At 37.4% G+C, this 27,597-nt stretch overlaps 1 protein-coding gene across 2 annotated transcripts in view; it reads left to right on the plus strand.

Annotated features, from left to right (window-relative positions):
• ANLN (anillin, actin binding protein) overlaps positions 1-27,597 on the plus strand; it is a 70,635-nt gene that overhangs the window by 27,850 nt on the left and 15,188 nt on the right. The window contains exons 5-21 of one of the 2 annotated variants that reach the window (XM_049894166.1): positions 1,037-1,265; positions 2,374-2,564; positions 2,841-2,948; positions 9,672-9,798; positions 13,637-13,747; positions 14,461-14,699; positions 15,407-15,552; positions 15,812-15,959; positions 16,997-17,132; positions 17,706-17,888; positions 19,172-19,298; positions 19,837-19,885; positions 19,979-20,035; positions 20,656-20,694; positions 20,910-20,931; positions 22,547-22,659; positions 23,665-23,718. In XM_049894166.1, coding sequence (XP_049750123.1) covers positions 1,037-1,265; positions 2,374-2,564; positions 2,841-2,948; positions 9,672-9,798; positions 13,637-13,747; positions 14,461-14,699; positions 15,407-15,552; positions 15,812-15,959; positions 16,997-17,132; positions 17,706-17,888; positions 19,172-19,298; positions 19,837-19,885; positions 19,979-20,035; positions 20,656-20,694; positions 20,910-20,931; positions 22,547-22,659; positions 23,665-23,718 — 2,079 coding nt within the window. The remainder of the gene's footprint in view (positions 1-1,036; positions 1,266-2,373; positions 2,565-2,840; positions 2,949-9,671; positions 9,799-13,636; positions 13,748-14,460; positions 14,700-15,406; positions 15,553-15,811; positions 15,960-16,996; positions 17,133-17,705; positions 17,889-19,171; positions 19,299-19,836; positions 19,886-19,978; positions 20,036-20,655; positions 20,695-20,909; positions 20,932-22,546; positions 22,660-23,664; positions 23,719-27,597) is intronic. The other variant, XM_049894167.1, reaches the window with a different exon arrangement.

Raw genomic sequence — 27,597 nt, forward strand, 5'->3', positions numbered from 1 at the left:
GACAATTAAAACTACGCCAATTTAATGCAAATCCAAGGTATATAATAATGGAATGATAGTCTTGGTCATCAGGAGAACACTGAAAATTTCTCCATTAAAATTCTTTATGTGTGGGTCTAAATATAAGATACTGCGTATCTTTGAAAAGACATAATAAACAAGGGTGGGCAGGACACTTTTCATTGCATTCCTTTTGAATATATTACATCGACAGTTTTTAAAAACAATCTTAAACAGCAATAATGACAACTACAACAAAAGAATGCTGTGTTTCTGAGGCTTGTCTTGGGCTTTGGAATTAGACCTGTATTCAGTCCAGCTGTGACATAATAATTACAAGTGTAGCTTTGGGTAAGTTACTTGATCTTATGAAGCCTTATTTTTCTATCTGTAAAATGGGGAAAAGGGTTTTTGGGAAGTTTGAATGAGATCATGTGCATAAAGTACTTAGCATAGTGCTGCTGTTCTGTGCTGTTGAGTTGTTCCCAACTTATAGCGGCCCCATATGACAGAGTAGAACTGTCCCATAGGGTTTTCTTGCCTGTAATCTTTACAGAAGCAGATTGCCAGGTCTTTCTCCTGCAGAGCTGCTGGATGGTTTCTAACTGCCAACCTTTCCATTAGCAGCCAAGCTAATTTATTATAATTAGCCATCAAGTACATGCTACTATTTTGTAAAATTGATGTTGACTTAATTAAAATACAGAAAATAGGTCATTTGGTCTAATACAGTTAAGAATTTAATAAAAGTACTAGTATAATAATGTGGAAACATTTGTTTTGTAAAATAGGGAGCAACCCTACCCCCATGCTAAATTACCCTAGAATATATTATATAGACTAAATTATAATAGTATTTTCTATGTTGATTTTTTTTCATACCTTCCAAATTGGTTTGACCTATTATATGGCAAGAAATTTTTTCCATAAATCTACATAAGTCTACAAAAGCAAATAGGATCTGGGTTGCTTTGTTATAGGATACATGTAGATATTGTGAACTTTGTTGTTTACCCTAAGTATTACCATGTTTCAGAAAGCTCCTTCTTCCCCACTGAAATCTTCCACTACATCCATCAATGATGGTAAAAGATGTGAAGTACAAAATCCAGAGCTACTTCAAAAAAATCCTGCTAGTCCTCTGAAAACAGATGTATCGAAACCAATTGTGAAGTCATCTGTATCCCAAACAGTGCGGTCCAAAGAAGAACTAAATAGAGAAATTTGTCTACAATCTCAATCTAAAGACAAATCTACAACACCAGGTTATGCGTTTTTTAAAAATCTGAAGTTACTGCTGACAGTTTTTAGGGTGCTATTCTCAGCATTTAACATGCAGTTGTGAATGGTATAGTGTTGGTTTGCCAGGGCAAATGCTCAAACATTCTGAATGTGACTTCTTCAACTTCAGCCTTAATTGACTGGATGAATATTCATTAGTATAGACCAGCCCATTTACTGGTCAAAGTATTTAACCTAGGGTGGCCACACTGGGTACTTTGTTCTATCCTTTTTGATGCAGACAAATCATATAAACTAGAAATCTCATTTTAGAGCACATTTTTTAAAATAAAATTTTATTGGGACACAGACACACCCATTTATTTGCAAATTGTCTGTGTCTGCTTTCATACTACAATACAGAGTTGAGTAGTTGCAGCAGAAACCGTATGGCCCTCAAAGTCCAAAATATTTACTATCTGACCCTTTACTGAGAAAGTCGGCCAACTTCTGATGTACATAATATGACCCCTAGCATCCTCATGATGGAGGTGACGTCAATTTGCCATACTTTAAATATACATCATACTATTTCATATGAGTACTGGTTTCAGATTTTCTAAATCAAGATATCTCTTTGATAAAGTGAATAATCTCTAATTTTGCTTTTGAGGGGGAAAAAGGAAAAAAAATAGATTTTCATATAGCAGACTGTAAAAGCAAGATAAAATAAATTGGTCTGTAGAAATATAAGTTGCTAAAAGTTATCGTGGCTAGGACACTTGGTGGTTAATATGGGTTTATTGGTACACATACAGTCAATTCCCAGCCATTTAGGCTCTGATTGTTCAGTTTGAGAGTTAGCTAATCCCCACTGCCCTCCCACTGGCTTCTCACTCTCTCTTTTTTCCCTCTTTTCTTATACAAGAACTAAATTCTATACATAAATTTTAGGACATAGAATAGTGTGATAAGACTTTTAACTATTTTCATACTGTTTATTTTCTGAATGAATATTCCTGGTAGAATAACTAGCTTAACTCCTAAAATCAAAGGATCTTGGAGCAGTAACGGATTTTAGAACTTTTTCATTAGAAATCATAATTGTTACTTACTGTGAATAGTGTCCAAAAACGTGTGTGTTTTCTGTAGGAGGAGCAGGAATTAAGCCTTTCCTGGAACGCTTTGCGGAGCGTTGTCAAGAACACAGCAAAGAGAGTCCAGCTCATAGTACGCCCCATAGAACCCCCATTGTCACTCCAAATACAAAGGCTATCCAAGAAAGATTATTCAAGCAAAACCCATCTTCATCTACTACCAATGTAGCACAACAGCTCAAGCAGGTATAACTTACTGTGTTTAACTCTATTACGTGGTCTAAGCAGAGAACCTAGAAATTGAAATGTGAATTCTGATCCCAGTTTTTCTGACTGAGATAAATAACATCTTGATTCTCTATCACACTTGTTTCAAATTTGAAATATTGTTGCCCTTTATTCCCTGTGTATTGTGAAATTTTTTGTCTTAAAACTGAAGACAAAGGAGGTTTTAGTACTGATTTGATGTTATTCTTAAACACTACTGGCTCTTGGGTAAAATACAGCTTTTGTTGGGTTTAGGAACGTGAAAAAGAACTAGCATGTCTTCGTGGCCGATTTGACAAGGGCAGTTTATGGAGTGCAGAAAAAGGAGAAAACTCAAGAGGCAAACAAGAAGAAACCAAAAAGGTAACGTAAACAGGAAATAATACAAGTGACTCTGGTACCAAAGGAGTATTGGGTTCTAACTTGTAGTTCTGAATTGTAATATAATTCCTTATACACTTTACTCTTCTGATTGACTACGCCACTTTCCATTCATAACTACTTAAATGTTCTTACAAACTCTGCTTTCCTTTTGTGATTTTTTTTTTTTCCATTTCAGTGGAATCTCTTCACCATGTTCATTGATGACCTCAAGATCACATTTTAAAAAATTATTGACTTCAGATTCCCCTTAACATCCTACTTAGAAGAGGCTGGTCCTAAAATGTTTCTCAGAATCTACTTTGCTCATTGATAATTTTTTACCTCTCCCAAACCCCAGACTTTTGTACTACTCGTAATCCTGTCAGTCACCAAATACCCCCCCCCAGATGTCCCTTCACCTTTGTGGGATATCTTGTCAAATTTCATTAACCAGCCTTCAACAAACTCCGTACTTAATAAATGTAAACTGTGTTCTGTTTATTTAGCAGACATGTATTGGGTGCAAAGTACTAAATTAGGATGTATTTTTAAGCTAAAAATCATAGAAATATATTCACTGTGGGTACCAGTAGAAAGTACAACAGTAAATTTAACTCATATTCTTTGAGAAAGATCTATTTGATTGATTTTGTTTCTATCAGTTCTTTTGCCTGCCCCTTAACAAATGACATTTCCCAGAGGCTTGACCTCTCCCGGTTTTTCTTCGCTCTTGCCCTGGGACATTCTCTTTCCCCTCCTCATCTCTAGCTTCAGCCAAACATGGAAATGCTAATGATGTGCGATTCTGCTGTGCTGATCTCTCCCGAGCTCTAGCCTTGTTGGCTAGTAGAGCTCTCTATGCTTTGCTGTATCTCCCCCTTATAGTCAGTATCTCTGTTTGTGGCTTTACTCTGTACCCAGTCGTCTGAAACAATCTGGGAGCTCTTCCTTGGCTCCTTCCTCTTGTTTACTGTCTTCCCACCTTTTTTACCCTGGTAGCGCATACACACACGTGTGCACACATGCACAACATCTGGTGAAACATTTTCTGAATCTCACCAAGCCACCTGCCCTCTGCTCTCTTAGTCATCTAGTGCTACCATAACAGAACTACCACAAGTGGTTGGCTTTGAGAGCAAAGAGAAATTAATTTTCTCACAGTCCAGTAGGTTACAAGCGTTGGCTCCAGGGGAAGGCTTTCTCTCTCTGTCAGCTCTGGAGGAAAGTCCTTGTCTTCAATCTTCCCATGGTCAAGGAGGTTCTCAGGCGCGGGGACCCTGTGTCCAAGGGACGTGCTCTACTCCTGGTGTTGCTTTCTTGGTGGTATGAGGTCCCCAACTCTCTGCTTGCTTCCCTTTCGTTTTATCTGTTGAGAGATAAAAGGTGGTACAGGCCACACCCTGGGGAAACTCCCTTTACCTTGAATCAGGGAGGTGACCTGTGTAAGGGTGGTGTTACAATCCCACCCTAATCCTCCCAACATAAAATTACAATCACAAAATGGAGGACAACCACACAATACTGGGAATCATGGCCTAACCAAGTTGATACACATATTTTTTGTGGGATATAACTCAATCCATGACATCTTCTGTTACCTAAATCACTACCATAGCTTTTTATCAGGCACCCTGCTTCCAGCCTGGTTACCCTCCAATTCATGCCACACACTGCTGCCAGAGAAATATTTTTAAATTGCAAATATTCAAATATTCACTTACTTAAAATGCTGAAGAGTATCTCATAGTCTTCATCAGAAAAATGCCTTAACTGCTTGTTTTGACGTATAGAATCATATATAACCTAGCTCCTTCCCCTGCTCTTCCTCTGTCCATTAGTCCTGCCATGCAGACTAGTTGCAGTTTCACTAATATACCCAGATTTTCAGATCTGTTTGCCTTTACCTCGCTGTTCTCCCTGCCTGGAATATCTCCATGCATGTTCTTACTTCTTTAAAAACAAGGTCCAACTCTAATCCCCTCTGGAAATGTTTACTTGACCCTTTTCCCCAAGGGATCCCCCTTTTTATTTTCACCCATGCCACCTATATTTACTTCAAGCGGAATATTTAACTTCCTGTAATTGTTTTAACTTTCATCTCTCCCACTATCTATGAGAGCCTTATCCATCTCTTAGTGCTTGGTTTATAGTACCTGAAACCAAAACCATTGCCATCGAGTCAATTCCAAGGCATAATGACCCTGTAGGACAGAGTAGAACTGCTGCATAGAGTTTCAAGGCTTTCATCTTTTTTTTTCCCCCCACTTTTCTCTTTCTTTTTTATTCTGTTGTATTTTTGGAGAAAGTTTAGATAGCAGATTAGGTTCCTATTTAACAATTTCTTTGCATATCGTTCAATGACATTGATTGCATTTTTTACAATGTGTCAGCATTCTTATTATTTCCATTCTGGCTGTTCTGTTTCTCATCTTTGCTTTGGGGTAAATATTCACCATTTGGTTTCATGTAGATGTTTATTTAAAGGAGCACAGTACTCGTGGGTAACATTTATTTTATGTGCCAGTCTATGATTTGGCTGAAAAGTAATGTCTGGGAGTGGCTTCATTTCCAAGTTTAAAGGGTATCTCTGAGTGGTAGTCTCGGGGGATCCTCTAGTGTCTACTGGTACAATAAGCCTGGCCTTTTTTAGGAATTTGAGGTTTGTTCTACATTTTTCTCACATCTTTTCTGGGACCATCTATTGTGTCCCTGGTGAGAAGGGTCATTAGTCGTAGCCAGTCACCATTTAATTCTTCTGTTCTCAGGACAGATGAGGCCGTGGTTTGTGTGGGCTTTTAGTCCTATAGGTAAGTTTCTTCATTGAGTCTTTGGTTTCCTTCTCTTTAGCTCTAGAAGAGTAGAGACCAATAGTTGTATCGCAAGCTTTTAAGATCCCAAACACTACTCACCAAATTGGGATGTAGAATAATATCGTTATGAACTGTGTTATGTCAATTGACTTAGTTGTTCTCGAGACTATGGTTCTAAGGCTTCAAACCCAGTAAGTCAGTCCTGCGTGGTGTTTGATTATGTTTAGGAGGTGTCTGTAACTGTGCCCCCTATATGCCTTATTATGTATATGGATATATATGCAGCACACACAAACAGGTATACACATACCAAGGCTATAATCTTTATGGAAGCAGACGTATCCATCTTTCTCCCAGGCAGTGGCCGGTGGGTTACAACAGCTGATGTTTTGGTTAACAGCCAAAGGCTTCTTTGGCTCATAGTAGGAGGTAGGAGCTCAATAAATTTGTATTTGAAGGAAGAAATGTATTTGTTGATCCTTTCCAGCAGCATAAAAACAGGTTGTTATTCTATTATCTTAAAACATAAACAAAGACTTTTTGCCCTTATTCTCCTCCCTTTCTTTGTCTCCTTTTCATTCAAACTCTTTCTGAAGGGTGGTATATACTTGCTGTTTCCAATTTTTTCTCCTCCCTTTTTTCAGGCATTCACCACTACCCCCTCCACTGACCACTTTTCTTACTAAGTTCACCAGTGATCATCAGTGATCAATTTATTGTCCTTTAACTTGAGGAAGAAACCCTGATGTCGTAGCGGTTAAGTGCTACGGCTGCTAACCAAAAGATCGGCTGCTAACCAAAAGATCGGCTGCTAACCCAAAGATCAGCTGCTAACCAAAAGGTCGGCAGTTCAAATCCACTAGGTGCTCCTTGGAAACTCTATGGGGCAGTTCTACTCTGTCCTATAGGGTTGCTATGAGTCAAAACCGACTCGACGGCATTGGGTTTTAACCTGAGGAATCAACTCGATGGCAACAGGTTTTTTGAGCATTTGGCTGCTAACCAAAAGGTAGGTAGTTCGAATCCACCAGCCGCTCCTTGTAAATCCTATGGTCTGTTTCTACTCCTGTAGTGTCGCTATGAGTGGGAATCCACTCTGTGGCAACTCATTGGTTTCGTTGTATTTTATGTAGGTCTCTGGGTGGTACAAGCGGTTTGCTTATTACTACTAACCTAAAATTTGGTGGTTTGAATGTACTCAGCAGCATTGTGGAAGAAAGGCCTGGTGATTTGCTTCTGTAAAGGTTACAGCAAAGAAAACCCTATGGAGCAGTTCTACCCTGTAACGCATGGGGTCACCATGAGTTGGAGTTGACTCGACGGCAATGGTTTGATTTTTGCTTTTTGGAACTTGACTATCAGTAGCATTTGTCATTGTTGATCAGTCTCTTCTGTTTGAAACACCTTCACTTGGTTGCCAGTATACCATGAGGGTTTCCTCCTAATCTCTGGAAAGCGTAGGGCAGTGGTTCCTAAACCATTTTGTACTAAATTATCCATGATAAATCTGTAGAATTGCTCCCCAGGCGGTTGCACATATGTATGTAAACAAAATTCTGAATATAACAGTGGAGAGTTCCCAGAGACCCCTTCTCCAACCCCTAAATCTCACCTGTGATCCCCACAGAGGGAGCAGCCCAAGAGGTGGGAGGATAATTCAGTTGAGTACAGTGTTAGTAAAGGCACGGGGAGAAAAGGCCTTTTGAGAGTCCACTAGGTTTTGAAATAAAGATCTTGTTGTAACCCTGGCAAGACCAGTTTTAATGACATGGTGAAAGTAGAATGTGAGTTTTCATGGTTTGAGGAGGTGAAGAGTAGAGCTCCTGAGTATAGACAGTTCTTAGAAGTTTGGTGCTGAAGGGGAGTGAGAGAGGGTATGGTGGTTGAAGAGGAATGAAAAGCTAAAGTATGGTTTTCTGTTTGTTCTTTCTGAGAAGATTTGTCATTTTTAGTTTTCGTTATTATTGCCTTTTATTATCAGTATTTTTATAAATCTGATCTTTATCTTTGGGGGTTGGAAACATTGCATATAAACGTACAGATATATTTTAATATACATATATTAAAAATTAAAAATTCCATAAATCATAAAAATTTACTCTGATGATGAAGAGTCGGACGATGTTGGCATTTTGTCAGTCGCGTTAATAACTCCACTTTGGAAGGTTCTGGATCATCCGAATAATCCCTGGGAACAGGGATGATGTTTCTAGTCAGAAAATTAGTGAGAACTGTCTGTATGATTCTTTCCTTTTCTTCTTCATATATTTTGCAGTAACATCTCACTGCTTCCCTAATCTACCTGTGGACTTTTTAGCAAAGTGATCAGTGTTTGGATCCATGTTGTCAAGCAATTAAAGCCCCTGATTTAGTTTAGAAAAAACTCCACCTAATGCTTTCACTGTAAAATTTTTTTGACAACTTCTCTCCTTCTTCCTCATTATTCCTTTCTTCTTCAGCGTTTCTTTCCTCTTCAAAATCCATTACGTCCTGATCTGTCAGTTCCCCTTCTTTGTGATTGATGAGCTATTCCCCATCAGCGATATCAAGTTCTAAATTTAGCGTTCTTGCCATATGAACAATTTTTCTACTGATCTCTTTTATCATATTATCCTGATCAAATGCTTGGAGCATGTTCACATAACTCACCAATTTTTTCCAAATTCGCTACATGCATTTTTCCATAACTTCCTCCCAGGAAGATGCAAAGTTCCAGAAACATAGAAGAATATTATAATTCTTCCAGAAATTGAATAGTGTTACCGTACCTCCATCTGTTGCAGCTATTGCCTGAGCAAACGTAGTCTGCAGGTGCTATGCCTTGAAAGTGGTAATTCCACCTTAATCCATAGGCGGAATCACAGCTGTCACATCGGGAGATAGATACGCCACTATTACATTGTGATTTAAATCACCTGTGTGAGGAGGATGTCCTGGGGCATTATCCAGCAGCCACGGAGTCTTGACAGCCATAAGTGTGTTCATCGTAACTTGAATACGTTGTAAGTCAGGGGCTACCTGTGTGGTCTGCACCTAGCTCTGGAATGAGACTCTCTGAGTTTATATACTGGCTCTGCCACTTAACTGGCTTTGAGTAAGTTACTTAACTCCTCTGTGCCTTAATTTTCTCATCTGTAAAATGGAGATATTAATAGTACTTAACTTACAGGGCTATTGGGAGGATTAAGTGAGGCAATAGACTTAAAGTGCTCAGAAGATGACAGGCATATATTATACCCTGGGTAAGCATGTGCTGCTGTGATTCTTCTTACTTTTATTATCTCTCTATTGTTGCTTTAATGATAATGCCTTTTGTATTTAAAAAAAAAAAAAAATTCTTTTCCATACCCTTTGAAATGATTTAAACAGTCTCAGAAAAGGGAATTTTTTTCCTTCTCTCCTTTTTCCTTACCCTCTATTCTATTTTTGTCCTCCTTTGTTTTCTCTAGATTTTACCCACCAAGTAACTGATAGTTAAATGGAATCCTGAAGTAGGAACTACCACCAGATTTTATAGGCGGGGGTTGAGCTAAGTGACACAGGAGGAATTGCTTTTCACTTGTGTGATTTTTACTTTAATTGGTTTATCTGTAACTGAACTCTAATGAGAATTTTTATGCTCTTTTGCCTCTTAGTCTCTAAAAATGATTTTACATACTGGGTCACTATAAATCGGAAGTGACTTGACAGCAGCAGCTTTGGTTTTTTTGGTTTTGGGAATTACTTAGAATATGAACTAACACGGAGGGCCTGTTGTATTCTTACCATGGCTGGGCCCTTTCACCCGTTTATTATCTCTTTTGATCTGAGGATGCTTATACAGAATAATGACTCTTGTTTGTTTCATTAATAAATATAATAAGATAAAAATTTTGAGAAATAAAATTTATCTCTTTTCATTTACTTTTTGCAGAAAATTCACTGTCAGAACACTCCCCTCAAAAAATCTCAAGTTGTTTCAGATACTCAGTCACTACCAGCGGCGGGAAAGGTGATAGAAAATCAGACACCACCAGCAACCTCCAGCACAGAACCTGCAGGTCTGTTACTACTTCATTGAGAATGTGGTTTTCAGTCTGCCGTAGTTCTCTGAGATTGGAAAGCAGAAGTGCTGCTCTGATGTAAAAGGGCAGATTCATTTCTTCCTTCTGTTCACACGATATGATTCTTCCTTAGTTCTCTTTCTCGAGTGAGAACTCATACACTCTGCATGAGAGTACAGAGTACGACATCTTTTTGTGGAGAATATTCAGTAATGTTTATTGAATTATAAAATGTGCAAGTGCTTAATTTCTGCAAGTGTTTCTACAAGATGAATTCTTAGAACTAACGTGCAAGGATATACGTACAAAGAGATTCACTGTAGCACTGTTTGCGTAGTAGTAAGATTAAAATGGAAACCCTGGTGGCATAGTGGTTAAGAGTTTGGCTCCTAACCAACAGGTTGGGAGTTTGAATCCACCAGGCGCTCCTTGGAAACACTATGGGGCATTTCTGCTCTGTCCTTTAGGGTCGTTATGAGTCCGCCTAAATGCCCATCTGTAGAAGACTGCTTAAATAAATGGTAAATTCATATCATCAAATGTTATGTAGCTGCTTAAAAGCATGAGGTAGCTTTGTATGTAATGACATATCATTGTCACTTTTTCGAAAGTGAAAAACAAGTTGTAGAACATCATGTATAATATCACCTTCTGATAAATCAAATGCACATATGCATACATATTGGGAAAACTGGAAGAACAAACAGCAACCTGGTAATACTGGTGTCCTCTTCTCTCTCTCGGTAGAGAGGAAGACAGAGACGTGACAGTTTAGAGAGGATAGGTTTTGGGGGATTCTCTATATATTTCTAGATTTGAATTTTTAAAACAAATACAAGCATACCTTGGAGATATTGCAGGATCAGTTCTAGATCACTGTAATATACCAAATCACACGAATTTTTTGGTACATATAAAAGTTATGTTTACACTACACTGTAGTCTATTAGGAAACCCTGGTGTAGTGGTTAAGGGCTACAGTTGCTAACCAGAAGGTTGGCAGTTTGAATCTACCAGGTGCTCCTTGGAAACTCTATGGGACAGTTCTACTGTCCTATAGGGTCGCTATGAGTCAGAATTGACTCGACAGCAACGGGTTTGGGATTTTTTGGTAGTCTATTAAGTGTAAAAAAAATTAAAAAAAAAAATTTTTTTTTATTAAGTGTGCAGTAGCATTATTTCTATAAAACAGTGTATATATACCTTAATTAAAAAATACTTTATTGTTAAAAAATGCTAATTGTCATCTGAACCTTCAGCGAGTTGTAATCTTTTTGTTGGTGAAGGGTCTTGCCTCAATGTTGATGGCTGTTGAATGATCAGGGTGATGGTTGCTGAAGGTTGGGGTGGCTGCGGCAATTTCTTAAAATAAGACAACAATAAAGTTTGCCAGATCGATTGACTCTTCCTTTCATGAAAGATTTCCCTGTAGCTTGCGATGCTGTGTGATAGCATTTTACCCACAGAAGTTCTTTCAGAATTAGAGTCAGTCCACGCAAACCCTGCCTCTGTTTTATCAACTGAGTTTATGTAACATCCTAAACCCTTTGTTGTGATTCCAGCAATGCTCACAGTATCTTCATCAGAAGTAGATCCCATCTCTACAAACCACTTTCTTAGCTCATCCATAAGAAGCAGGTGCTCCTGTCAAAGTTTTCTCAGGAGATTGCAGCATTTCAGTCACATCTTTAGGCTCCACTTCTAATTCTAGTTCTCTTGCCATTTCCACTACATCTGCAGTTACTTCCTTCACTGAAATCTTGAAACTCAAAAGTCATCCATCAGGGTTGGAATCAACTTCTTCCAGACTCCTGTTAATGGTGATGTTTTGACCTCCTCCCATGAATCATGAATGTTCTTAGTGGCTTCTAGAATGGTGAATCCTTTCTAGAAGGTTTTCAATTTACTTTGCCCAGATCCGTTAGAGGAATCACTATGGCATCTATAGCTTTATGAAATATATTTCTTAAATAATAAGACTTGAAAGCTGTAATTATTCCTTGATCCATGGGTTATAGAATGGATGTTGTGTTAGCAGGCATGAAAACCATTAATCTCCTTGTAGATCTTCATCAGAGCTCTTGGGTGACCAGGTGCACTGTCGATGAGCAGTAATATTTTGGAAGGAATCCTTTTTTCTGAGCAGTAGGTCTCAGCAGTGGGCTTAAATTGTTCAGTAAACCATGTTGTAAACAGATGTGCTGTCATCCAGGCTTTGTTGTTCTATTTATAGGGCACAGGCAGAGTAGATTTAGCATAACTCTTAAGGGCCCCAGTATTTTTGGAATGGTAAATGAGCATTGGCTTCAACTTAAAGTCACCAGCTGCATTAGCCCCTAACGAGAGAGTTAGCCTGTCCTTTGAAGCTTTGAAACCAGGCGTTGACTGCTCCTCTCTAGCTATGAAAGTCCTAGATGGCGTCTTGTTCCAGTCTAAGGCTGTTTCATCTACACTGAAAACCTGCTGTTTAGTGTGGCTGCCTGCATCAGTTATCTCAGCTAGATCTCCTGGGTAACTCCTTGCAGCTTCTGCACTTGCTGCCTCACCTGGCACTTTCGTGTTTTGGAGACAGCTTCTTTCCTTCATCCTCATGAACCAACCTCTGACGGCTTCAGACTTTTCTTCTGCAGCTTCCTCACCTCTGTGAGCCTTCACAGAATTGAAGAGAGTTAGCGCCTTGCTCTGGATTAGGCTTTGGCTTAAGGGAATGCTGTGGCTGGTTTGATCTTCTATCCAGACCACTGAAATTTTCTCCATATCAGAAATAAGGCTGTTTTGCTTTCTTATCATTCATGTGTTCACTGGAGTATCACTTTTAATTTCCTTTAATAACTTTTCTTTTGCATTTACAGCTTGGCTAACTGGCACAAGAAGCCTAGCTTTTGGCCTATCTCGGCTTTTGACATGCCTTCCTCACTGAGCTTAATCATTTCTAACTTTCGATTTAAAGTGAGAGACATGCACAAAGATTAGACTGGACTATAAAACATAAAATAATACTTGTGAAGAGTGTGCTTACACAAGACTAAATGGGCAGCTTTTTTCCAGAGGCAGGATGAGAAGGCAGAAAGGGATAGGAGCTGGTTGAATGGACACGGGAAACGTGGGGTTGAAAGGGGAAGTGTGCTGTCACATTATAGGGAATGCAACTAGGGTCACATAACAATATGTGTATACATTTTTTATGAGAAATTAACTCGAGCTGTAAACTTCCACCTAAAGCACAATAAAAAAAAAAAATAATAAAGTGAGAGAAGTGCAAGTCTTCCTTTCAATTGAACACTTAAGAGGCCATTGCAGGGCTATTAATTGGCCTAATTTCAGTATTGTCGTGTCTCAGGGAATAGGGAGGCCTGAGGAGAGGGAGAGAGATGGGGGAACGGGTGGTAGTTGGAGCAGTCAGAACACACACAACATTTATCAGTTAAGTTTGCTGTCTTACATAAGTGCAGTTTGCAGCACCCCAAAACAATTACGATAGTGGCATCAAAGATCACTGATCACAAATCACCATAACAGATGTAATAATAATGACAAAGTTTGAAGTATTGTGAGAATTACCAAAATATGACACAGAGACACGAACGGAACACATGCTGTTGGAAAAATGGTGCCAAACTTGCTTGACCTGGGGTTGCCACAAACCTTTAATTTGTAAAAAAAAAAAAAAAATCTAGTATCTGTGAAGTGCAATAAAGCAAAGCATAATAAAAGGAAGTATGTGTGTATATAGTTTTATAATCAGAAAAAAGATACATAAGATTTCTCAGCTAAAAAATTCTAGGTACTTATATACATATATTGATAATGGTCTTTCTTAAAAAAATCTTTTTAGGTTCCACTGAATGTGAAATGACGAAGTCTAGCCCTTTGAAAATAACACTGTTTTTAGAAGAGGAAAAGTCCTTAAAAGTACCATCAGACCCAAAGATTGAGAAGCAGACTGGTTGGTTTTTATTCTTTATTATTAACTCTGGCCACACTAAGACATAACATATTACTAGAAGCACATATTCAAATATACAGTATTCCTATATTTCAAGATGTCTTTGTATAATATTCTCTCTTTCTCTTTTTTAAACTAGGAAATAGCCTAGCTTCCACAGAGACGCGGTACTGTTAGCAGTTATCTTTAGGTCACAGACCCCTGTGAGAACCTGATTAAGGCTATCACTCACTTTCACAGGAAAGGCCCTCTGCTGCCCTCCCACACCGAGCATGTACTGTTAGAGGGATTCCGGCCCCCGAGGCCTGTCTGTGGATCCTTGATTAACAACTCCTGCCAGAAGTATTGGGTGTGCCATGTGAAAGGGCAGTTCCCCCAAATAGAAGGATTTATTTTAAAGAACATTTTGTTGGAAGTCTGAAGCTTTGGCTGTGAGCGTGCAGTTTGAGTTCTGAGTTAATATTCTTTCTTAAACCCAAAGCATCAAATCAGCTTTTTATAGACCCAAACTTTATTACATAGAAAATATGGAACTTTGAAAATTATTTTGATTTTGTGTATCAGTAATATTATTTTTTGTTCAGGAGGTGCTTTTTCTTAGGGCTTTTCCCCCCATTTGTTTAGTGAGCATATGAATGTTAGGTCTTGTTTGCTATCCATTTTAATTCTTTAAGATCCGAATCATACTATCCACCTATTGCAATATTTTTCAGAAGTGGTACGTGAAATTGAGATGAGTGTGGACGATGATGATGATATCAATAGTTCAAAAGTTATTAATGACATCTTCAGTGATGTCTTAGAAGAAGGTGAGCTGGATGTGGAAAAGAGTCAAAAGCGGACGGATCAAGTAGGAGCAGAGAGCAGTGAGGACCAGGAAGATGCACTGAACATCTCTTCCATGTCTCTACTTACTCCATTAGCACAGACAGTTGGGGTGCTAAGCCCAGAGGTAAGATAAGACTGAAGGTAAACAAGGCCCATGATATAAGGAAACCAATCATTATTGGAACCCCTACATTCTTTTTGATTGGTAAATGGGGATTTGGCATTCTGTAGTCAGGGGGTGGTTTTAGACTTGACGTCATTTCTCTGTTTAAAACTCTTCAGTGGTTTCTTGTTGTCCCTGGATAAAATCCAGACTCTCTTAACATGGCCTGAAGGGCTAGACATTTGAGCTGAAATCCTGGCTCTGTCATTTATTGGCTGTTCATTAAGCAGATTATTTAACCTCTCTATACCACAGTTCCCTCATCAATTAAATAACGTTAATAATAGTACCTACACCAGGGGTTGCTGTGAATATTAAATCAGATTAGGATATTTGTATTTATCACCAGATACGTAAGTAACATTTACTGAGAGCTAACTACTGTTGTTAGCTATCACCCTAAATTGATTAATTACAGATCTGCTTAGAAACTGATTCAAGTAGGAATGTCATTTTTAAAAAGAGTTATACATGTAGGTTTCAGCTGTCTTGATACTTTTATTTATTTATTTACTTTTTAGGGAGTTATGCTAGTTTTCTTGGGTTTTATGATGAATCTGTCCATGTGTTGGATGTTTATTTCCTAACAATAATGGAGGATTATTCATTTAGCTTAGAATCTGTTATTACCTGTAACATGTACTAATACCTGATGTATTTCCCTGCAGAGTTTAGTTTCCTCACCTGGATTAGAATTAAAAGGCACCAGCGTAAGTGATGAAAGTCCAAAGCCGGGAAAATTCCAAAGAACCCGTGTCCCTCGGGCTGAGTCTCGTGATAGCATTGATTCTGAAGATCGTGACCTCCTTTATAGGTAAGGGCATTTGTGGAAGGCATTTGCCCTTTAAGCGTTGTGGCTTAGATTCTTGACACAATAAGATGTGTTACAATTTATTATTGTGATGCCATGAATAACTCATCTGTATAAAAGCTTGGAATAATTTTTGTCAGCCTCTCTCATCAACTCACCAAATGGCATTTTCCATTGTGGTGAAGTTCTGTTGATATGTTCAATAAAGGGTAGTGTTCAATGTGTTGCTGGCTTTCTAATTGAGTGTAACTTTTTCCTGAAGCATTGATGCATATAGATCTCAAAGATTCAAAGAAACAGACCGTCCTTCAATAAAGCAGGTGATTGTTCGGAAGGAAGATGTTACATCAAAGTTGGATGAAAGAAAGAATGCCTTTTCCGGTCACGTTAATATCAAACAGAAAATGCAGGTATGCTCTTCTGTGGAAAAGGGATTCGGATTGTTTGCTGCAGTAGACTGTGAGCTCTGAGGACAAGGGCCAGCCTTATTCATCACTGTACCCGGAGTGCCTCAAACGTGTCTGACGTGTAGGAGCTCAGGAAATCACTCGAATTCAGTTTAATTTCAAAAAGATCCTCTTTACTGGAGAATTGGAAGATTGTTTGGTGTTGGTGAAATATTTATTTGTAAACATGTTTGTCATAAATATCTTTAAAGTATAACTATTAATTGAGTGATAGTGAGGTCTGAAATTTCTTTTGCTCTTTGTTGTCGAATCAACGGTCCAGTTGATGCTGACTCACAGTGACCCTGTGTGTGCAGAGTACAACTGCTCCATAGGGTTTTCAAGGCTGTGACCTTTTGGAAGCAGATTGTCAGGCCTGTCTTTCGAAGTGCCTCTGGGTGGGTTTGAACTGCCGATTTTGCTCTCAGACGTTCTTTTACGATAAGCATTAAAGCATTTTTAAGAATACAGTATACATGTAACTTAAATAAAATGAATCAGATGATTTCTAAATCTCTAGTCTGTTGGCTCTATATAGCCCCAGTTAAAATTTTAATAAGTATGAATTAGAAAGCTTTTCATGAAGAACAATGTTTATAGTTTAATTATTATCTTTATAGGATGTTAAATGTTTTTGGTGCATAAAAACCCACTGCCGTCGAGTTGATTCCAACTCATAGCAACCTCATAGGACTGAGTAGAACTGCCCCATAAGGTTTCCAAGACTGTAGTCTTTATAGAAGCAGACTGTGAAATCTTTCTCCCGTGGAGCAACTGGTGGGTTCAAACTGCTAACTTTTTGATTAGCAGCCAAGTGCTTAAACCACTGTGCTACCAGGGCTCCTTTTGGTGCATAGTCAATGAAATTAACTTGAACAATGAAACTAACATGTTAGCTTTACTCTCTAGGAACTTTGAAAATTACCCAGTCAGATTAGTTAAAATTAAAGTGGAAATGATGATTACAAACATATTTTTCCCCTTCTCATTGGTTTCACTAGGACCTCAGTAATGAAATAAATTTGCAACAGACTGTGATTTATCAAGCTAGCCAGGCTCTTAACTGCTGTGTTGATGGAGAGCATGGAAAAGGGTCGCTAGAAGAAGCTGAGGCAGAAAGACTTCTTCTAATTGCAAGTATGTGCAGTGCACCTGAGGCAATCCCAACAAATTTTCAAGCCAGAGGAGACTCTCCTTTTATCTAGTGTATTCAGAAATCTCTAATTTCAGAGGAAGGAGTTTCTCTGATAGATCTATCTTTTGTTTCTTATAATTACGGGTTTGTGAAAACTGTATATGTGAAATACAATGTAGTTTGCGTGAAAGGTGAAAGAAGCTGGAGTACATTTGAAAAAATTATAGTTGTGAAGAGTATCTTAAAAAATATATGAGCAAGTGTGTATGAGCTAAAAAAAGCTTATGTGATTTTGTTGTATGTGTACGTATGGTGGTAATGGTGGGGAGAGGGGTGTTGGATAGAGAGATTAGACCACATAAGAAAATAGACCAAAAGTTGAAATACTACATTATAAGAACTTGGTAAACAGGTAAACTACCAGGTTTTACCTAACTACCTGTTTGTATAAAGTCTTACTGTTTTGGCTTTAGTCTTATGTACACTTGTCACATCAGTGCAGTTTCTTGAGCTGGCTCTCATTTAGAAAGAGTTGCAGTAAAATTTGACATATTGACTTGCATATTTTTACAAAGCTGAGAAGAGAACACTTTTGATTGATGAACTGAATAAATTGAAGAGTGAAGGACCTCAGAGAAGGAATAAGACTGGTCCCATATCCCAAAGTGAATTCGTCCCATCCAAAGGATCAGTTACTTTGTCAGAAATCCGCGTGCCTCTAAAAGCAGATTTTGTCTGCAGTACAGCCCAGAAACCAGGTACGATGATCGGTAACTTGCCTCACTTCCAGATCGTGTGTTTCATTCTGGACCTCACTAGCTTGGCATTGTGAAAGATGGGGGCATTTAGAGCACGCATAAAGATGCAAAACTTGAATCTTGGGCCTTCAGTTCCTTGTATGAAAATATATGCACAAAAATAGCCAAGGGAAAGTTGCATATTTAGGGTTACTGATCCACACGATAATGCCCACAGCACTGAGAGTCAGGCTAGCTAGAAATCATTTGAAATATACAGTATTTTCCTGAGATCACTTATCGTAACAGCAGATCACCTGGCTTTCATTCAATAATTTTATTGTAGAAAATACTGGAGCATCTAAAAGAACTTTATTTTTTACTTTACTCCAGTTAGACTTCATCTCATTATAGAAATTTGTTCTATAAGTTTTGAATTATTACTTGTAGGGGCAAGGATTTGTATTCTTTTTGTCCCTGAAGATTGAATAACCACAGTGAACTTTTCTGAACTATGTATTCTATTAAAAATCATGTATAAACAAAGTAGGTAAAGAGAAATATGGCACCAGGTTCTGGAAAAGGGGCAGGGTAATTATAGCAAGCTTAATAAAATTTAAATTTTATGAAATATCAGATAAGGTTTTTTTTCTTTAAGGTCCTTTTTTAAATTTTTCTTTGTGTGGAAAGTCTCTAAGTCAAGGGAAGGCTGTACGTTCAGTGTCTGAGGTACAGGGAAAGTAAAGAAGAGAGGTCTTTAGAAGTTTTAGCATTATTGTAGAAATTAGATACCTTAAGTTCTACGTTCTAGGTTGTCTGATTCGGCTAGGGTGGGGGAGGCAGGCAGAAATCTGCTGGTAGTTGCATATGGACCTTGATACATCTGGTTATTTAATAACATAGTGAAGAAATAGTTCATGTTTTTGTTGGAATTTATCTCTAAGTAACTTTCACAGAGCTATCGTGTTTTAATCTCAGTTTTGAAATGTCAAGCCATAATTTATCCTTTTGAGGCATATACTATTAGCTAAAGTATTGGGGTCAGTAGGTAAAAGACAAGGGTGGCAAAAACTGAGGGCCATCGAGTGAAGTAATCTGAGATAGTAGAATTTAAATTATTATGACTCACATGGCTGTCTGCTATGTCTTAGCTTTTTGTTTCTGGAAAGTTGATTCTAGTAATTTTTTGTAAATTATATATTATCAGGTACAGTAGTACTTTATACCTTTGGTCGTCCAGAATGCCGATTAGCTAAATCTGATTTTTCTTGTGTGCTAATCATATAATGTGATTACTTTTGCAGATGCAGCAAATTATTATTACTTAATTATACTAAAAGCAGGAGCCGAAAATATGGTGGCCACACCATTAGCAAGTACTTCAAACTCCCTTAATGGAGATGCTCTGGCATTCACTACTGTGTTTACTCTGTAAGTAAATAGGGCTTCTCATGATTCAAACCACATTTTTTAAAAAAGAGTTGGTAAGCAATGCAGGGGCGTTTATAATCTTTGAAATGCATATGTTTGTCCTTTTTATGTGGACAGATAGCCCACTTTTCTGTATACATGTATGTATATTTAAAATTTGAACTGTGAATTTTTTCATATATGGTTTAAACCTCATTAATGTACTTTTTATTCAGTCTTAGAAGACTACTTATATTTAGTGTCACAGGCTTATTTTCAAGCTATAGAGTAAAAAATCCAGTTTGAAAGTAAATGACTAGTTTTATTATTGAGGATCTTGAATTGTAAAATACTGAGAAAAGGATTTCTGACTTATAGAAAAAAATAGACTATTCTTACAAATTTTCATATTTTTTAATGCCTTATAGCTATTGTCTTCATTTAAAAACACAGTGAATTCCTTTACCCTCAGAGTCTTGCAGTAGAATTCATGGTATTATTTTTAATGGCATAACTTGGAGTTTTTCTGACATTTTTATTCTGTGTTTTATTTTTCTAGGCAAGATGTGTCCAATGACTTTGAAATTAATATTGAAGTTTACAGCTTGGTAAGCAGTCATTGGTTCCTAAAATAACCAGTAGTCTATTATTTTCCAAGATTTTGAGATTTTAAACTACTCATGCTTTGGGTTTGTGCATAGGTACAAAAGAAAGATCCCTTAGGCCCTGATAAGAAGAAAAAAACATCCAAGTCCAAGGTGAGAATGAAAGAAACCCAGTAAAATATTATAATCAGAAAATAATAGATGTCGTTATATAAGTTTTAATTTATGTATAATTTTTAATGATTATAAAGTTTTTAGATCATTTTTACATGCCAGGTTTCTGATTCTTTCATTTAATACATAAGAGTGCTGAACATAAACGTATACTGGGTGGTCATGGTCCTGAGTAGAAGTTCTTGATATCCTCAGGCTAGATAATTGTATTTTCTCTGCACTGACTTTGACAGCTAGGTTTTCTAGGCTGACACTTTTCCTCAAGGCTTTCCTATGCGCTCTCTCTAAGTCCTCTGGAGTACCTAAGAATGATGAGGTAATCATTGTGCAGGCGTCAGGAATAGAGCCTCCAGCTTGGCTTCCAGCCTTCCCAGTCTTTGCTCTTTTGTCTTCACTCTCAGTGTTCATTTATTAAAATGTTTTTCTTAGCTTTAACAAAAACAGGAATGAGCAGTATGGGTTAAGCCTTAATAAAGGACTTAAGTATATTATATTCATTTTTAAGATTTATTTTATATGTGGGAGTATCTCAAGGTTGACTTTGAGCTCTGAAATCATAATGTTTAATAGGAAATCTACTAAGCTATGTTTTCTTCTAGGCTATTACTCCAAAGCGACTCCTCACATCTATAACCACGGTAAGTAGAGCTTTAAAAAAAAAAAAGTTGAGCTTCCATGAGAAATCTTCAGCTTGTACATAACACTGTAAATTGGTTAACCATTTCTAAACTCTTAGCACTGTGGAAATCTTTAAAATATAGTAACGGGGCAGGAGTGGGGAGAGTTCCTGATATTAATGTAGGAAAAAATGTTTTCTAGTAACACTTATATTCTTTTTTCACATCTCTTTTAGAAAAGCAACCTTCAATCGTCAGGTGAGTTCATTTTGAACTACTTAAAACTCTAGAATAAGAAAAATAACTAAGCAATTGTATATTTATGTAGATAGACCCTCTTGATTTATGAGTGCTTGCCTTTGCCTTAGCCTTCCACCACTTGTCTGTCACTTTATCGTACTCTGGTGGCTTATGTGTTGCTATGATGCTGGAAACTATGCCACTGATATTTCAGATACCAGCAGGGTCACCCATGGTGGACAGGTTTCAGTGGAGCTTCCAGACTAAGACAAACTAGGAAGAAGGACGTAGCGATCTATTTCTTAAAAAACTGGCCAGTGAAAACTTGATGAATAACAGTGGAACATTATCTGATATAGTGCCGGAAGGTGAGCCCCTCAGATTGGAAGGCACTCAAAATATGATTGGGGAAGAGCTGCCTCCTCAAAGTAGAGTCAACCTTAATGATGTGGATGGAATCAAGCTTTCAAGACGTTCATTTGCTGATGTGGCACGACTCAAAATGAGAAACAGCTGCAACACATCCGTTAATAGTCAGAACATAAAAAAAAAAAATTTTTTTTTTTTTTTAGAACATAGAATGTACAAAATACGAATCTAGGAAAATTGGAAGTTGTCAAAAAATGAAAATGGAACGCTTGAAGATAGATATCCAAGGCATTTGTGAGCTGAAATGGACTGGTATTGGCCATTTTGAATTGGACAATCATGTAGTTTATTATTCCAAGAATGACAAATTGAAGAGCAACAGCACAGCAGTCATTGTCAAAAAGAACGTTTTAAGATCTATTATGAAGTACAGCGCTGTCAGTGATAGGATAATATCCATACGCCTGTAAGGAAGATCAGTTAATATGACTATTATTCATATTTACACACCAATCACTAATGGTGAAAATGAAGAAATTAAAGATTTTTTTTACCAACTCCTGCAGTCTGAAATTGATCAAGTATGCAATTGAGATGCATTAAAAATTACTGATGATTGAAATGCAAAAGTTGGAAACAAAGAAGAAGGATCGGTAGTTGGAAAATATAGCCTTGGTGATAGAAACGACGCCAGAGATCGTATGATAGAATTTTGCATGATAGAATTTTTCAAGACCAACGACTTCTTCTTTGCGAATACCTTTACTCAACAACATAAGCGGTGACTATACATGTGGGCCTTACGGGATGGAATGCAAAGGATCCAATTGACTGCATCTGTGGAAAGAGACAATGGCTTTTGGCCTCTTCTCCATAGCACAAGAGAGTAGATCAGCAGAACTGTTTAGAGAGTCTCTGCTACTAGTTATGTCATCCTCTACTAGCAATGAAGTCTTTTCCAAAACTCTTATGAGAAAATTGCTTTTTATGTCCACGTTTTTAGGTTCTGTATTCTTTAAAAACACATCCATCACAAAAGTTAGGAGTGCCTGTACCTCACTTAAGTTAAATACTTTACAGTTTTCTCTCATTCAAAATATGTTGATGTTTTCTTTGACTTTTGTCCCATATTTAAAGACAGGAAAATGAGGCGATTTTCTATATGGCAATTTAATTTCTCTCTTTTGGGGCAGGAGAGAAGAACTGGTTATTTATATTTATGAAAGTTGCTCTGAACTACATTTCATTTCTTTTTTCTTTACAGTTATGGCTAGTCCAGGTGGTCTCAATGCTGTACGCACCAGCAACTTTGCCCTTGTTGGGTCTCACAGGCTGTCATTATCTTCATTAGGAAACACTAAGTTTGCCCTGGACAAGGTAATCCAACTTTATTTATAAGGGTATGGTGTTATTTTATTTTTTTTTAGTTTTAGAAAAATAAAACCAATGGGAATGCCACAGTGCTTTCAAGTATTTGAATCTTTGACTGAAAGTGTGTATCCTTTGAATTGTACATTTTAACTAGGCATGATGTTGGAAGTGTTTCTCCCTTGTATCTTCATAATTAAATTTTGAAGGTACTGGGTGCTGGCTTACTTTCTAAGTGTTACTTCTGACTAAAAAAGTATTACTTCTTGGATTTAGATGTTAAGTTCACAGTTTTAAAACATAATTTCTTGCCCATTTGAATCGATATTGTGAATGAGCAATATATTATGGATTTAGTTTTGGCAAGATAGGGAAACCTAGCTTTAATCTTTTAGAAGAGTAGGTATGAATCGAAGGCAATTCCTTCCCATATTCCTCCCACCAAAATGAAAGCTTTAACATTCAGATGTGTGATGTATCACTCTTTAGTGCTTTTTCACCATAATGTGATGTAACTAAACTTTCAGATAGCTAACAAGACCATTTTAAGGAGTGACAGAACTAGAGGCAAACTTTATTCTCCTGGGTTGGCACCTGCTGTGTAGTACGATCTTATTTTAAAACATCGTAGGAGATTTCTGTTGTCAGAATGTAAGGGGCACAGAAGTAAAGAAATTAAGAGGCTTGGTTTCTAGTTTTCACCCTATTAGGCATTTACTCTTTACCTTTGAGCAAAGTCACTTCATTTTTCTGGAGTCTTGTTTTCCCAGTGTAGAATATTAGATTAGATGAAGACGATCTAACTTTAAAATTCTATGAAACATGTTTCTTTTAGTTGACTGACAAAAGCAGACTGACTGTACTTGAAGTTTCCATTACTGTAAATGCATAAACGTATTATAACATGATAATTTTTTTAACTCCATGTAGCTATTTAGTGATTCAGTTAGTTTAACAGTAGAGTGATCTTGGGTCTTTTTTTTTTCTCTTTGTCTTTTATTTTGTTTGTTTTAGATAAATTGTGATGTAAAAGAGCGAGAGCTACTGGGCTATTTGTTCCAGGAAAAGGTTGCTATATTTTCTTTGCTTGATACTAATGAGCTTAAAAATAATCATTAATTTTTGGCCTACCTATACTTGTTTTACTAACCACTCTCATGTGTTCTTGGTTATTTTAAATAACTAAGGACATTATTCTTTCTTTAGACTCTTGGAGATGGGCCTCTTTTTTCTCCCCTCTAATACTTCTTTAAAACTTTCTTTGAAAAGATTTCTACTTTTTCCATGCATGTCTGGTGTTTGGGTTTCTCTCCTATATTGTTCTTTCCCTGTTTGATTTTTTAAAGATTTTATAGTCATTTCTCTAAGTGCTTGGCTGCTAACTGAAAGGTTAGCAGTTCAAATCCACCAGCTGTTCTGAAGAAGGAAGATGTGGTGGTCCGCTCCCATAAAGATTACAACCTTGGGAACCCTGTGGGACAGTTCTACTTTGTCCTATAGGATTGCTATGAGTCGGAATTGACTCCGACAGCAATGGGTTTGGTTTTTTTTTTTTTTTTTTGAGAGTATCAAATTAGTAATTGTGTTTAAAACTAAATATTATTCAATGTTTTTGGCCCTCCTGTATGTTGAAAGGTGAGGAACGCTGGTGGCATCATGGTTAAGTGCTCGCCTGCTACCTGAAAGATTGGTGGTTCGAACTCATGAGCTGTACTGCAGGAGAAAGATGCGGCAGTCGTCTTCCGTAAAGATTACGGCCTTGGAAACCCTATGGGGCAGTTTTCCTTTGTCTTATAGGGTCACTATGAGTCAAAACTGACTCGAGGACAATGGAATATATTGAAAGAGCAATTAGTGATATTTTAAATAAAAGCAGAATACTCTTATGGTCTGCAGGGGCTAGTAGGTGTGTTGCTATATAGATGATGCTTTATTTATTACCTTTGAAATTAAAATACGTTTGACACTAGAGCTGTACTGAATATTATCTTACATATTTTAGAAGACTTTTTTGTAGAACTTAAAAAATTTTTTTTCTGTTGTAAAATATATATAACAAAACATTTGCTATTTTAGCATTTTTTTTATATGTTCTGTTTTGGAACTTTTAATATCCCTGCGAAGGTCAATTACAAACATTCTGAGGGTATGCAGAAACGCTAATTAACAAAATACAGGATGTTGTTTTTAAAGTTTTATTTTAATTTATTAAAATAAGATTTGCCATTTAAATAAACATAAAAACTTGGGTGAATTGTATTCCTTAGTGTTGTCACATAATTAATCCTACATATGTAAAAGATTTCATGAATCTCTAAAATGAAAGATTTCAATGACAGCCTTTTCACACCTCGACATGTGTTACTGCCAAATGTCATTAATGCACGAAATAGTTGGGTAGTAGATTTTTTACTGTTGTCGTAAATGGGAAATGTCGAATAACGAGGTAGTCGATAAATGAGGAGTAGGTGGACACCAGTTCATGTACCTTAAACAGTAAGAACCTTGCAACAGTATAATTCCATTTACCCACCCCATTATATATATTTCTTTTGTTGTGGTAAAATACATATAACATAAATTTGCCATTTTAACTATTTTTAAGTGTATTGTTCAATGGCATTAGTTATATTCACAATGTTTGAACTCATAGATCAGTGGGCTAGATGTCCAAATTTAGGATATGGCTCTAGGGGGAGGTCCTGTTTTTGGTCTATTTCAGCTTCTAGTAGCTGGCAATCTTTGGAGTTCCTGGGCTTGTAGATTTATCTACTTCCATCAGATGAAATCTGTCAGTCTGTCTTTCCCCTGTGTGTGCCTGCATCTGTGTCTAATTTGCTCTTTTTATAATTCCTAAGTGATTAGGGTTGGAACATACCTTTCATCCATAGGAACTCATTAACATAACAATGAAAACCCTATTTCCAAATGGGATTACATCCACATGTACAGGGGTGCTAGGATTCCAACACATTTTGGGGTGGCACAATTCAATGTATAACATCGCCCCAAACAGAAATTCAGTATCCACAAAGCAGTAGCTCTCCATCCCCGGTGGTCCCCCCACCCCTGCCCTCCTCTCTCCACCCCTGGTAATCCTGTAAATGGGATCATACAATATTTGTCCTTTGTTTCTGACTTATTTCACTCAGCAAAATGTTTTCGGGGCTCATCCATGGTGGAGCATTTATCAGAACTTCATTTCTCTTTATGACTGAATAATATTCCATTGCATGTACATACCACATTTTGTTTATCCATTCTTCTGCTGATGCTTTGTGGATTGTTTCCACTTTTAGCTCATTGTGAATAGTGCCGCAGTGAACATTGGTGGACAAGAATCTATTTGAGTCTCAGCTGTCAGTTCTTTTGGCTATATACCCAGGATTGGAATCGTTGGAAGGAGCCCTGGTGGTGCAGTGGTTAAAGCGCTCAGCCGCTAACCAAAAGGGAGAAAGATGTAGCAGTCCGCTTCCATAAAGATTTACAGCCTTGGAAACCCTATGGGACAGTATGGGACTTTGTCCTATAGGGTTGCTATGAGTTGGAATTGACCCTACGGCAGTGGTTTTAGAGTGGGTTGGAGTTGTGGGTAAACATATTATTTCATTAATAAGAATCAGCACAAAGCTGGTTCCTATGAAGCGGAGGTTAAACCTGTATCCGATTTCCAACTTCTCCAAGCTGCCTTACCATTCCATCATCTCTGACTTCGACCACTCTGCCTCCCCTCAGCTTTCTTCTCTCTCTGTTGGGCTTCAGTTATTTGCATCAACATCTCACAGAACTCGAAACTAATAACTGACCAATCCCCTTGTTGAACTAAAGTGACCAATCCCCTCCCCGACTGCCCCTGGCTCCATCTATTTGCATAATAACTGCCATTTTCTGCCAGTAGGGACCGGCTTCTTCCCTTGGTTAAAGCAAAATGTTTCTCCAAAGAACTAGCAACTGTAACAAGGCCAACTGTAACAGCTCCTCAGGGTTTAGGGGAAAAATCCCCCAAGCTGGTTTTTTGCTAATTTGTTTTTCCCATAGAACCCAGGCAAAACGCAGTATAAAGGGACTCATTTCACCGCACTGGGTTATATGGTATTTCTATGTTTTTTGAGTAACCACCAAACTTTTCCATAGCACCATTCATTCCCACCAACAATGCACGAGGATTATGATTTCCCCACATCCTCATCAACACTTCTTATTTCCCCTGTTTTTGATAATGGCTGTCCTAGTGGGTATAAGTCGTATCTTACTGTGGTTTTGATTTGGATTTCCCAGATGACTAATGATCTACCACATTGTATTTTACTTCTTACCCTTGTTTTAAACTCCATAATTCACTGTTATTTTTTCTTTGATTTTTTAGAAGAATTATCTTTTATATTTACCACTTCTGGTATTGTTAATTCCTTCCTGCAGATTCAGGCTTTCATCTGGAATAATTCCCTTTTCAGGAAGAATTAATATTTCTTATAATAAAGGTCTGCTTCAGTGGATTCTCTAGCTTTCATTTGTCTGAAATGTCTTTATATTGCCTTCATTTCTGAAGGGTATTTTCAGTGGGTGTAGGCTGCTAGATTGGCAGTTTTTTTTTTCCTTTTACCGCTTTAAAAATGTCATTGTTTTCTGGCTTCTACTTTTTCTGATGAGAAGTCAGCCATCATTTTTATCTTTTCTGCTTTTAAGATTTTATTTTTCTTTGTTAGTAGATTGACTCTGATATGCCTGGGTATGGTTTTCTTTGTATTTATTTTTTTGGTTTCATTGATCTTTTTAGATCTGTAGTTGATGTGTTCTATCAGTTTTTGTCAAATTCTCAGCCATTATCTCTTCAAATATTTCTTCTGCTGTGTTCTTTCTTCCTTCTGTGACTCTAGTTAAATGTATTTAAGCCATTGGCTATTTTCCTACAGTTCTTTGACACTCATTTTTCTTTTTGTTCTTTGG

The sequence above is a fragment of the Elephas maximus genome, chromosome 8 (genome assembly GCF_024166365.1).
Source record: "Elephas maximus indicus isolate mEleMax1 chromosome 8, mEleMax1 primary haplotype, whole genome shotgun sequence".
Taxonomy (NCBI): Eukaryota; Metazoa; Chordata; class Mammalia; order Proboscidea; family Elephantidae; genus Elephas; species Elephas maximus.